We start from the raw sequence: 12,823 nt of genomic DNA on the forward strand, positions 1-12,823 counted from the left end.
TGTCAGCTGCTATTGATAAAGGTGGTCAAATTGATCTAGTACTACTGGACTTTGCCAAGGCCTTCGACAAGGTCCCTCACCATCGGTTAATCCAGAAATTGTATGACGTTGGTATCAGGAACAAAACCTTACAATGGATTGCAACTTTTCTGGACAATCGCACCCAACAAGTTCTTGTCGACGGCGAGATTTCCACTATCGGGATGGTGACATCGGGCGTACCTCAGGGCTCAGTCCTTGGGGCCGTCCTATTTTTAGTGTACATAAACGATCTTCCACGAGGTATAAGGTCAAAAGTGCGCCTCTTTGCTGACGACACAGCATTATATAATCAGATAAAAACAACAGACGACTGCAAAACACTAAATGACGATCTAGCTAAATTACAAGAATGGGAAACAATAAATCAAATGGAATTTAACGTATCAAAGTGCAATGTTCTAACCATCACAAATAAGAAAGCACCTATAACATTTGAATACCAACTTCATGGTCAAAACCTGGAACATGTAAAGACAGCAAAATACCTTGGCATTGAGTTTGCTAAAAACCTCAAATGGAATGACCACATATGTCACCTGGCTTCAAAGGCAAATCAAACAAGCGCTTACATCACCCGCAATTTAAAAAGATGCCCAATCACAACTCAAACCCTTGCTTTTAAAACTATTGTTAGACCAATTTTGGAGTATGGCAGCTCAATTTGGGACCCATATACAAAGAAAAACATCGACACCTTAGAAAACATCCAAAGAAAAACAGCAAGACGCATCACAAACACATTCGATCCTTTCTCAAGTGCATCTGAAATATCACAACGGATTGGCCTTGAACCTCTGGAAAAGAGAAGAAAGATAGATAAACTTAAATTGTTCCACAAGATCTACTACAAAAATTTGTGCCTTAAACTTCCAAACGACATCAAAGATATCGGCACAAGAAATACGAGGGGACACACAGCAAGAGTAACCATCACAACATCAAAAACAGACGCCCACATGTATTCGTTTTTCCCTTCCACTGCCCGACTATGGAATAGCCTCCCAGCTGAAGTGGCTGAAAACGGTTGCCAACATGCCTTCACGCGATTGCTGGAGTTCACAACGTGAATTTTTAATCTATGTGGATTTAGTATTATAAGCAGAGTTTTAGCAAGTTTAAAATGTAAAACACTACAAACTGTGGAGTGATCCTCGACAATATTGGAGGTTTCCACAAGACGAAGAAGAAGAAGAAGAAGTAAGTAAGTAAGTAAGTAAGTAAGTAAGTAAGTATGTAAGTAAGTAAGTAAGTATGTAAGTATGTAAGTAAGTAAGTAAGTAAGTAAGTAAGTAAGTAAGTAAGTAAGTAAGTAAGTAAGAAGGTTAGTGAGTAAGTAAGAGAGTGAGTGAGTGAGTGATTAAGTAAGTAAGTAAGTAAGTAAGTAAGGAAGTATGTAAGTAAGTAAGTATGTAAGTAAGTATGTAAGTAAGTAAGTAAGTAAGTAAGTAGGTAAGTAAGTAAGTATGTAGGTTAGAAAGTAAGTAAGTAAGTAAATAAGTAAGTAGGTTAGTAAGTAAGTATGTAATTAGGAACGAAGGAAGGAAAGAAGTATGTAAGTAGGTTAGTAAGTAAGTAAGTAAGTAAGTAAGTAAGTAAGTAAGTAAATAAGGAAGGAAGAAAGGAAGGAAGGAAAAAAGGAAGTAAGGAAGTAAGGAAGTAGGCAGGTAAATAAGTAAGTAAGTAAGTAAATAAGTAAGTAGTTTAGTAAGTAAGTAAGTATTTAAGTAAGTAAGTAAGTAAGTGAGTAAAAAAGGAAGTAAGGAAGTAAGGAAGTAGGCAGGTAAATAAGTAAGTAAGTAAATATGTAAGTAGGTTAGTAAGTAAGTAAGGAAGGAAAGAAGGATGTAAGTAAGTAAGTAAATAAATAAATAAGGAAGGAAGGAAGGAAGTAAGGAAGTAGGCAGGTAAATAAGTAAGTAAGTAAATAAGTAAAAAAGGAAGGAAGGAAGGAAGTAAGGAAGTAGGCAGGTAAATAAGTAAGTAAGTAAGTAAATAAGTAAAAAAGGAAGGAAGGAAGGAAGTAAGGAAGTAGGCAGGTAAATAAGTAAGTAAGTAAATAAGTAAAAAAGGAAGGAAAGAAGGAAGTAAGGAAGTAGGCAGGTAAATAAGTAAGTAAGTAAATAAGTAAAAAAGGAAGGAAAGAAGGAAGTAAAGTAACCCAAGACGAATAATCAAAGAATGCCTCACCCCAATGTTGCCACCACATAAGGAAGGAAGGAAGGAAGGAAGTAAAGTAACCCTAGATGTATAAACAAAGAATACCTCACCCCAATGTTACCACCACATAAGGAAGGAAGGAAGGAAGGAAGGAAGGAAGGAAGGAAGGAAGGAAGGAAGGAAGTAAAGTAACCCTCGATGTATAAACAAAGAATGCCTCACCCCAATGTTACCGCCACATAAGGAAGGAAGGAAGGAAGGAAGGAAGTAAAGTAACCCTAGATGTATAAACAAAGAATACCTCACCCCAATGTTACCGCCACATAAGGAAGGAAGGAAGGAAGGAAGGAAGGAAGTAAAGTAACCCTAGATGTATAAACAAAGAATACCTCACCCCAATGTTACCACCACATAAGGAAGGAAGGAAGGAAGGAAGGAAGGAAGGAAGGAAGGAAGGAAGTAAAGTAACCCTAGATGTATAAACAAAGAATGCCTCACCCCAATGTTACCACCACATAAGGAAGGAAGGAAGGAAGTAAAGTAACTCTAGATGTATAAACAAAGAATGCCTCACCCCAATGTTGCCTCCACATAAACTCCAAGTAAGTAAGTAAATAAGTAAATAAGGAAGGAAGGAAGGAAGGAAGGAAGGAAGGAAGGAAAGAAGGAAGTAAAGTAATCCAAGACGTATAATCGAAGAATGCCTCACCCCAATGTTGCCGCCACATAAACTCCAAATTCCTTTCCTTGGCCAGGTGTTTTTTGATGGAGTAGTGGACACGTTGGATGAGCATGGATTTGAACTCCGACCTTTTGAGCAGGTACGGCATGGTGGAGGAGTAGCCGAATGGGTCGATGGACCAGCCAGACTTGGGTTTGAATCCTGGAAGGTCAAAGGTTATAAATGATCAACGGATGAACACACTGACAAACTTAGTTTTAGTTTATAGTTTTTTTAAGGGTTTTACAGTGCTTGCGACACATTTAGGTCATCTCTGTGCCAGTAAACCGAAATAAATGCAGACATGCCAAATTGAAAACTTCAAATTGAGTAGTTTTTATGTCAATTTTTAGTAATTTGACAAGGAAATTCGTAATTTCTGAAATTGTGTACGAACAACCACAATATTATTATTATTATCATTATTATAGTAGTAATAGTAGTAGTAGTTGTTCTTCTTCTTCTTATCATTATAATTATTATAGTAGTTGTAGTAGTAGTAGTTGTTGTTGTTCTTCTTGTTCTTGTCATTATAATTATTATTATTAAGTATTACTAAGAATTAAAAATTCATAATTTTCCATAAAATTTAGTATTTGCCATGAAATTTGTCTAAAATTTGTAAAATTACGAAAAATTCGTAAGATTCGGCATGTATGAAAATGGGACAGTTAAAAAGAAAGTAGATTTACAATTGAAATCACACCAAAAAATGTTGGAAAGGTCTTCCTGAACCCTGTGTGAACTCAACAGATTTGGAAACGTTCAAGAGAAAATTATCAAAATTCTTCAGGCCAAACATCAACAATGGCTGCTGTCACACTCAACAACTCTCTCCCCACTCTGGAATACAAATACTCAGAATTAAGTCGACTTCCAGTAACATTCAGATTCACTGAGACATCCACCCACACATACACAAACTTTCACAAACACCCACACCCAGACATCCACACACACACCCACAGACAAACACCCACATTCACATCCAGACAGACATCCACACACACACACACCAAGACAGGCATCCACACACACACACACACCAAGACAGACATCCACACACACACACAAAAACACCCCCAGACAAAAACAAACATCCACACACATAAACACCCAGACAGGCATCCACACACACACACACAAACACCCCCAGACAAACACAAACATCCACACACATAAACACCCAGACAGGCATCCACACACACACACACAAACACCCCCAGACAAACACAAACATCCACACACACACACACACACAAACACCCCCAGACAAACACAAACATCCACACACACAAACACCCCCAGACAAACACAAACACCCGCAGACAAACACACATATCCACATACACACACACACACACACAAACACCCCCAGACAAACACAAACATCCACATACACACAAACACCCCCAGACAAACACAAACATCCACATACACACAAACACCCCCAGACAAACACAAATATCCACACACACACAAACACCCCCAGACAAACACAAATATCCACACACACACAAACACCCCCAGACAAACACCCACACACCCACACACACACAGACATCCACAAACACCCACCCAATGTACTATTCAGCCACTGATGCCCCTCAATCAGCTGATCCAACATGGCAAAGTAGTGGGCATTGGCCTCATCCGTCATCACCCACCCTCCAGTCGATATTTCAAACTGACCACTGGCTAGCAGTCTGGACAGAGAGAAGAAGAAAAAAACAAAAACAAAACCCACTAAAATACAAAATCAAGCTTGAAAAAATGAAATTAAATACGAGGGCTCTTTCAGAAATAACCGAAAAATGCCCATTGCTCAGCAACCAGTGGAGATTTTTTAATTCTGTAAACGACATGATATTCCTTATTTCCTTACGGATATTCCCAGAAATTATGAAGTGCATCATTTTGCACAATGAATTTCTAGACGATTTTAAAGATGGCGGCCCACCTTGAAACTTGGTCAAAGGAGGAAATCAGAGCTGTCATACGTTTTTTGAACGCCAAAAGTCTGAATCCTACCGAAATTCATAAAGAACTTCAGAGTGTATATGGTGAGCATGTTATAAGCCGTACACAAGTCTATCACTGGTGTAATTTGTTTGAAGCCGGCCATTCCGACTTGACAGGCAGGGAAGGGAGAGGGCGTTCGATAACTGCGACGTCAGAAGACAGTGTGAAGCGAGTTGATGAGCTTATTCCTAAAGACAGGAGGTTGAAACTTCATGAAATCGCAAGCAGTCTTGAAATTTCGGAAGCTTCTGCCCATAGAATTGTATTTGATGAACTTGGCTACAGAAAAGTCAGCGCAAGATGGGTTCCTAAGCAATTGAGAGACAATCATAAAGAACAAAGATTGGACATCTGCAGGGAATTTTTGAGAAGAAGCAAGAGCTCACGCAGGGTTCACGGGCATACTGCCAACGCCGGCGGAGACTTTCTAGGGTACGATGTAACTTTTCTTGACAGCATAGTCACCGGTGATGAGACTTGGTTGCACCATTGCACCCCAGAAACAAAGCAAGATTCGATGACATGGAAACATCCATCCTCACCTGTCGCGAAAAAATTCAAAGTCATGCGGTCAGCAAAGAAAATAATGGGAACTGTTTTCTGGGACAGTCGTGGTGTTATTCTGTTCGAAACCTTACAACCTGGAGAAACAATCAATGTTGCAAGGTACTGCCAAACTCTTGACAAGCTTAGGGAGGCCATTCGCAGAAAGCGACCAGGGCAGTTGACCAACGGAGTCATTTTGCAACACGACAACGCTACACCCCACACAGCACGAGTGACGCAAGGTTGGCTAGAAAAATATGGATGGGAGATTTTGCCACACCCACCACACAGTCCAGACCTCGCACCATCTGATTATCACCTCTTTGGGCCACTGAAACGTGAGCTGGCAGGAAAGCGCTTTGATGTCGATGAAGAGCTTGTTGACCATGTGCGGAAATGGCTACAAAACCTTGACGGAAATTTCTTCCGAGAGGGTATCTATTCCATGGTACGGCGTTGGCAGAAGTGTGTCGACAGACTTGGCTGTTACCTAGAGAAATGAAGGACGAATCAAGGTATGAACATGTGCAAGAACTTTGTTGATAGCATAAAAAACGCGGATTTTACAGGCATTTTTCGGTTAATTATGAAAGAGCCCTCGTATAATCATTATAAATGAATAAAATAAAAACAATCAACAAAAGAAACCGAAAAAAAACAAACTCCAGCCTTTTATAGACAAAACATGCTCAAAGCGCTTTACAAGGGGTACAAAGCCAACAGCAACACATAATAATATGCAGGACGAAACATGACACCTGTTAGGAGATGTTACAACACTGTTAACAGTCAGATACTCATTTTACACCTGAGTATGGTGAGAAAATGTGTGGGTTTTTTTTTCGATTGTTAATGGCCACCTACCCAATTGACACCAGACAAGGAGAGAGTATGTGAGTTAAGAGCCTTTTCCCAAAAACTCGACTATTACGCACCTCTCACAGCAAGACTAAAATCTCGTTCACCTTTCTACCTATCAAAGAAAGAAAACTACAACACGCAAGAAGCCTGGTTGAGGAATGGAAAAGGAATAAACCAACAGGAGGGGAACTAATTGAAGATCCCTGTAAAAGTCTCCCAGGTCTACAGGATCAACCAAGAAAATACTGGGTAGCTGCAAATAGACTACGGTCAAAACATACAAGAACAGCTGCTAACATGCACAAATGGGGGCTCCAAGAATCACCAACATGCCCAAAGTGCAACCAAGCACCACAAGATGCAAACCACCTCGTACTAGATTGCCCACAGACAAAACTTGAAGGGGGATTTGAAACCATCAACAAATGTGATGATGACTTCAGAACCTGGATTGATACCTTGAACATAGAAGTGTAGCCGAACGATACTACTACTACAGCGGGACGGACGAAAAACCCTAGACATTCTGGTCTGAAAGCAAGTGTCATATACCCTAGACCACTAACCACACAAAGAAACAAGACCAAATATATGACATTGGAGCAGACAAGTTTTAAAAAATAAACATAGAAAATGAGCTCTTATATAGCGCAATATCCACTAAATGTGCTCAAAGCGCTTTACAAGGGGTCCCTGGTCAACAGCAACACTTAACACGTAGGACTAGACATGATGCCTGTTAGGCGATAATACAATTTTTTTCGGTCAGAGACAACGCTGTTAACGACCATGTACTCATTTTACACCTGAGTACGGTGAGAGAATGTGAGTAAAGAGCCTTTTCAAAGGCCTCAACTATGCGCAGAGCGAGGCTCAAACCCAGGACCTTCTGATCCAAAAGTGAGTGTCATACCACTAGACCACATAGCCGCACAACATTGCAGCAGAAAAATTTTACATGTAAAACTGCTACAAACAACAATCTCTAGTTTTAAACAGTCAATAACAAGGAAGACCTAACGAAATTAGCATCCACAGCAAAAGACCATGAACAGTGGAAGGAAATGACACGGATGATTAGAGAAGCAGCTGAGGCGTCCCAGTCCGTTGATTAGGACGCGAAAGGCCTTAAGTCAAGTAAGTCAATAACAAAACACACAATACCATGAAATCATTCATAAATAATACAAATAAATTGAGCTTTTATATAGCGCAAAATCCACTAAAATGTGCTCAAAGCGCTTTACAATGGGTCAACAGCAACAATTAACATGTAGGACGGGGCGTGCCGCCTGTTAGGCGATATTACAATTTTTCGGACGAAGACAACGCTGTTAACAGCCAGGTACTCATTTTACACCTGAGTACGGTGAGAAAATGTGAGTAAAGAGTCTTTTCCAAGGACTCAACTATGCGCCGAACGCGAGGCTCGAACCCAGGACCTTCCGATCCGAAAGCGGTTGTCATACCACTAGACCACATAGCCGGACATAATGAAACAACAATATAAATGGGTATAGGTACCAATTACTTTTAATCTTCTCATCCTCCTCCTTTTTCTTCTTCTTCTTCTTCTCATTCTTGCTCTCCTTCTTCTTCTTCTTCTCCTCCTCCTCCTCCTTCTTCTTCTTCCCATTCTCCTTCCTCTCCTCCTTATTCTTCTTCTTCTTATCATTCTTGCTCTCCTTCTTCTCGTTCTTCTTCTTCCTCTCCTTCTTCTCCATCTCCTTATTCCTCTCCTCCTCCTTCTTCTTCTCATTCTCCTTCCTCTCCTCCTTATTCTTCTCCTCCTCCTTCTCATTCCTCTCCTCCTCCTTCTCATTCCTCTCCTCCTCCTTCTCATTCCTCTCCTCCTCCTTCTTCTTCTCATTCTCCTTCCTCTCCTCCTTCTCCTTCTCCTTCTCATTCTTGCTCTCCTTCTCCTTCTCCTTCTCATTCCTCTCCTGTCATTCCTCTCCTTATTCTTCTTCTTCTTCTCATTCATCTCCTTCTCCTTATTTTTCTCCTCCTTCTCCTTATTCTCATTCTTGCTCTCCTTCTTCAGCTCCTTCTTCTTCTTCTTCTTCTTCTTCTTCTTCACCTTCCTCTTCCTCTTCTTCTCATTCTTGCTCTCCTTCTGCTGCCTCTCCCTTGTTAGTTTGTAAATTCAACCTTTGGAAGATCTCACAGATTGGATAGTATTAAACAAATGTGATAAAATGTACATGTGCGGCTATGTGGTCTAGTGGTATGACACTCGCTTTCGGATCGGAATGTCCTGGGTTCGAGCCTCGCTCGACGCATAGTTGAGTCCTTGGAGAAGGCTCTTTACTCACATTCTCTCGCCGTACTCAGGTGTATAATGAGTACCTGGCCGCTAACAGTTTTATCTCTGTCCGAAAAAAAATTGTAATATCACCTTACAGGCGTCATGTCCCCATCCTACATGTTAAATGTTGCTGTTGGCCTAGGACCCCTTGTAAAGCGCTTTGAGCACGTTTAGTGGATATTGCGCTATATAAAAGCTCATTTTGACATCATTTGATAGATCCCACCCTTCCAGACATTTTAGAAAAAAGATCATTATAGTTGGCATCTCTACAGTACAAAATAAACTATTAAAAAAAAACAAAAAACAAATTGAGCTTTTATATAGCGCAATATCCACTAAATTGTGCTCAAAGCGCTTTACAAGGGGTCCCTGGTCAACAGCAACATTTAACATGTAGGATGGGAAATGACACCTGTCAGGCGATATTACAATTTTTCGGACGAAGACAACGCTGTTAACGGCCAGGTACTCATTTTACACCTGAGTACGGTGAGAGAATGTGAGTAAAGAGCCTTTTCCAAGGACTCAACTATGCGCCGAGCGCGAGGCTCGAACCCAGGACCTTCCAATCCGAAAGCGAGTGTCATACCACTAGACCACATAGTCGCACAAAAAAACTCGTCTCGGACAACAGAACGTTAATGGTGTTGCTCGAAGCTCGAAGAAAGAAATAAATAACAATGTGAAATTGAATGTAAGCTTCAATTTAATATACGAAAACAGATAAAATGGACGTTTTGGGTTTCCCCTTTATCAACAAAACAGGACGAATGAAACACTATGGGGCAGCGTGGCTCAGTGGAACAGTCTTTGCTTCACATCCGAAAGGTACAGAGTTCGATCATCCGCCACTGCGCTATGTGGCCTTGAGCAAGTCACCTCACCCTAGCTCAATTTGCGGCACTGTACTGCGGCTAACGCCTGGGTTATTCCAGTCTTCCCTTGGAATAGACCCTAGAGGCTATGTGGTCTAGTGGTATGACACTCGCTTTCGGATCAGAAGGTCCTGGGTTCGAGCCTCGCTTGACGCATAGTTGAGTCCTTGGAAAAGACTCTTTACTCACATTCTCTCACCATACTCAGGTGTAAAATGAGTACCTGGCCATTAACAGCATTGTCTTTGTCCGAAAAATTGTAATATCGCCTAACAGGCGTCATGTCTCGTCCTACATGTTAAATGTTGCTGTTGACCAGGGACCCATTGTAAAACACTTTGAGAACGTTAAGTGGATATTGCGCTATATAAAAGCTCAATTTAAAAAAAAATTTTTTTAGAGACAAATTTCCCCTATGGGATGAATACAGGAAATTATTTTATTACAGACGATTCGCCTGTAGTGTTTCATTCATCCTGTTCTCTTTTATAAAGGGGAAGAAACCTGAAGCGTCGACTTTATCTGTTTTCGTATATGTTACTACTATGTTACTAGTGTGCATCTTGTGTGAGTGTGTCTAGGTCAATATTGTATTGTTATAAATGTGTAACCAAATGACAAATTGCCACTTTTTGGGGGACAATAAAGATATATTATTATTTTATTATATATATTAAATCGAAGCTGACATTCAATTTCACATTGTTATTTATTTATTACTTGGACAACAGAAGGACTCAAACCTTTTGACTCTGCTCTTGATGTCAGGATTTTGTTCACTCCACCACCAGGAGAAATAGGAGATCTCGGAAAACATGAATTTGTAGGAGGGATCTTGTTCCAACTTGGGTACGATGTTGTCCAGGATGTGCTTGGTTTCCGTCTGGTAGTAATTCTCAAAGGTCTTCACCCAGCCTGCAAGGAGGAAAAAATACGGAGTTGCCAATTGGATTCAGTAGTCTGATGTCACGCCACCCGGCAACGGTGGCCATCTTGGTTCTAAACAAAGAAAATAATTACTTTTTGTTTTTCATGCTGACTAGAACTTTTCATATGCCTTGTGATCAGAATGTGTAAAAGTCAAAACATGATCAAATTTATGGGGGTTTTTTTTCCTCTGGATACCCTTTATGCTCGCCGGAGAAATATTTCATATGGGCGTCCGCCATTGTTCCGATAGTTTAGAGCAGTGTTACTAAGTTACTAAGCTGTTGAAGAGTATTCAGAAGGGGAAAAAATTACTGAACTTTTACGCGAACACATTGATCAACCTCTTTCTGCGGCTATGTGGTCTAGTGGTATGACACTCGCTTTCGGATCGAAAGGTCCTGGGTTCTAGCCTCGCTCGCTCGGCGCATAGTTGAGTCCTTGGAGAAGACTCTTTACTCACATTTTCTCACCATACTCAGGTGTAAAATAAGTACCTGACTGTTAACAGTGTTGTAACATCGCCTAACAGGCGTTATGTCCCGTCCTAAATGTAAAATGTTGCTGTTGGCCAGGTACCCCTTTGTAAAGCACTTTGAGCATATTTATATATGTATATAGATAGTATGCGCTTGGCTAAGAAGCTCATAACATTGCCACCCGGAAGTATAACGGACCAACACACAAATCTGTGTGTATCCATGAACGTTTATAGTCAGGTTAATACAATTCAGTGAGCATTACTCATAAACGTGGATGACAAAAAAACAATAACAAAGACCTGAGTGACGTCATCTTCGAACTACCTATAAAAGCTCAATTTTTTTTCTTCTTCTGAGTGTTGAACTCCAGGACAAAAGACATTGTGTACTTTTTTTTTCTCTCGTTTAGCAAGTGATTGGAAAATATACCATGAGTTCATAACGTATGGAATACTGTAAATACGTATGGAATACTGTAAATACGTATGGAATACTGTAAATACGTATGGAATACTGTAAATACGTACAGAATACTGTAAATACGTATGGAATACTGTAAATACGTATGGAATACTGTAAATACTTATGGAATACTGTAAATACGTATGGAATACTGTAAATACGTACGGAATACTGTAAATACGTATGGAATACCGTAAATATACGGAAAATTGTCAACCTTGAAAATAAACAACAACAAAAAATTGAACTTTTATTATATAGCCCAATATCCATTACTCGTGCTCAAAGCGCTTTACAAGAGGTCCCTGACTAAGAGAAACATGTAGAATGAGACACGACACCTGTTAGATGATGTCACAATTTTTTTTTCTTCCAACAGGTTCTCATTTTACACCTGATTACTGAAAGGTTTTTCTACAGAGAGGACCTACAAATTATCTCTTGTCGTCTATCTGGAATTTTTTAGTAATGTATTTATGACTTTATTGGGGTTTTTTTTTGTTGCTGTTGGCTGAAGAAGGGTTTTGAGCCCAAAACGTTCCGTGTTTGGTATTTTGTCCTTTTTTCTTCTTCTTTGAAGCTGCTATATTCATTTTTGTTTATTACTTTTTACAGTCCACAGCTTTAACTTGAGCTTTTATATAGCGCAATATCCATTAAACGTGCTCAAAGCGCTTTACAACTGGTCCCTGGCCAACAGCAACATTTAACATGTAGTATGTAGGACGGGACATGACGCCTGTTAGGCGATATTACATTATTTTGGACAAAGACAACGCTATTAACGGCCAGGTACTCGTTTTACACCTGAGTACGGTGAGTAAAGAGCCTTCTCCAAGGACTCAACTATGCGCCGAACGCGAGGCACGAACCCAGGACCTTCCGATCCGAAAACGAGTGCCATACCACTTGACCACATAGCCGCAGCTTATAGCAGCATTGTATCACTTTGACTTACGCACAATCTAGTGCAGTTCAACCCGGTTCTATTTAATAAGAAGTCTCTACCGACTTATTCTAGTCACACTGAACGAAAATTTGTTGATATATCAGGTTAACACAGCCATTTGCAAATGGCTGACTGTTTGTTTGTTTGTTTGTTTTGTTTGTTTGTTGCTTTAGGTCTCTTCCAACACAATTGAGGTTATATGAGAGACCGCTGAAACAAAAAAACAAGCAATCTAACAACAATAGTACCAGGGGTGAGAATGACTGGTCACTAAAAAGGAGGAAATTTTTCAGCGCTTAGATCAAGAACCATCCATGCAAAAATAACCTATAAATTTAAATTTCATTAAAAGTTATTGTGATGCAATCCAAAATGTGTCTCCCAGCAATTTCTGACATCACTCGGAGGAATTTTTTTGTTTGTTTGTTGCTTTAGGTCTCTTCCAACACAATTGAGGTTATATGAGAG

The 12,823-nt window shown here is 40.0% G+C and overlaps 1 protein-coding gene across 7 annotated transcripts in view; it reads right to left on the reverse strand.

The window, feature by feature from the left end:
- Nucleotides 1-12,823, reverse strand: part of LOC144960664 (alpha-mannosidase 2x-like) — a 74,314-nt gene that overhangs the window by 37,496 nt on the left and 23,995 nt on the right. For all 7 annotated transcript variants that reach the window (XR_013642911.1, XR_013642910.1, XM_078893942.1 and 4 more), the window contains exons 7-9: nucleotides 10,279-10,450; nucleotides 4,499-4,626; nucleotides 2,909-3,082 (exon numbers count right to left, since the gene is read on the reverse strand). Coding sequence is in view for 5 of the 7 variants with exons in the window: in XM_078893942.1 (XP_078750068.1) it covers nucleotides 2,909-3,082; nucleotides 4,499-4,626; nucleotides 10,279-10,450 (474 nt within the window). In the remaining 2 variants the exon portion in view is untranslated. The remainder of the gene's footprint in view (nucleotides 1-2,908; nucleotides 3,083-4,498; nucleotides 4,627-10,278; nucleotides 10,451-12,823) is intronic.

This window comes from Berghia stephanieae, chromosome 15, assembly GCF_034508935.2.
Source record: "Berghia stephanieae isolate SIO BIC M18660-M18661 chromosome 15, UCSD_Bste_1.3, whole genome shotgun sequence".
In the NCBI taxonomy this organism is placed as follows: Eukaryota; Metazoa; Mollusca; class Gastropoda; order Nudibranchia; family Aeolidiidae; genus Berghia; species Berghia stephanieae.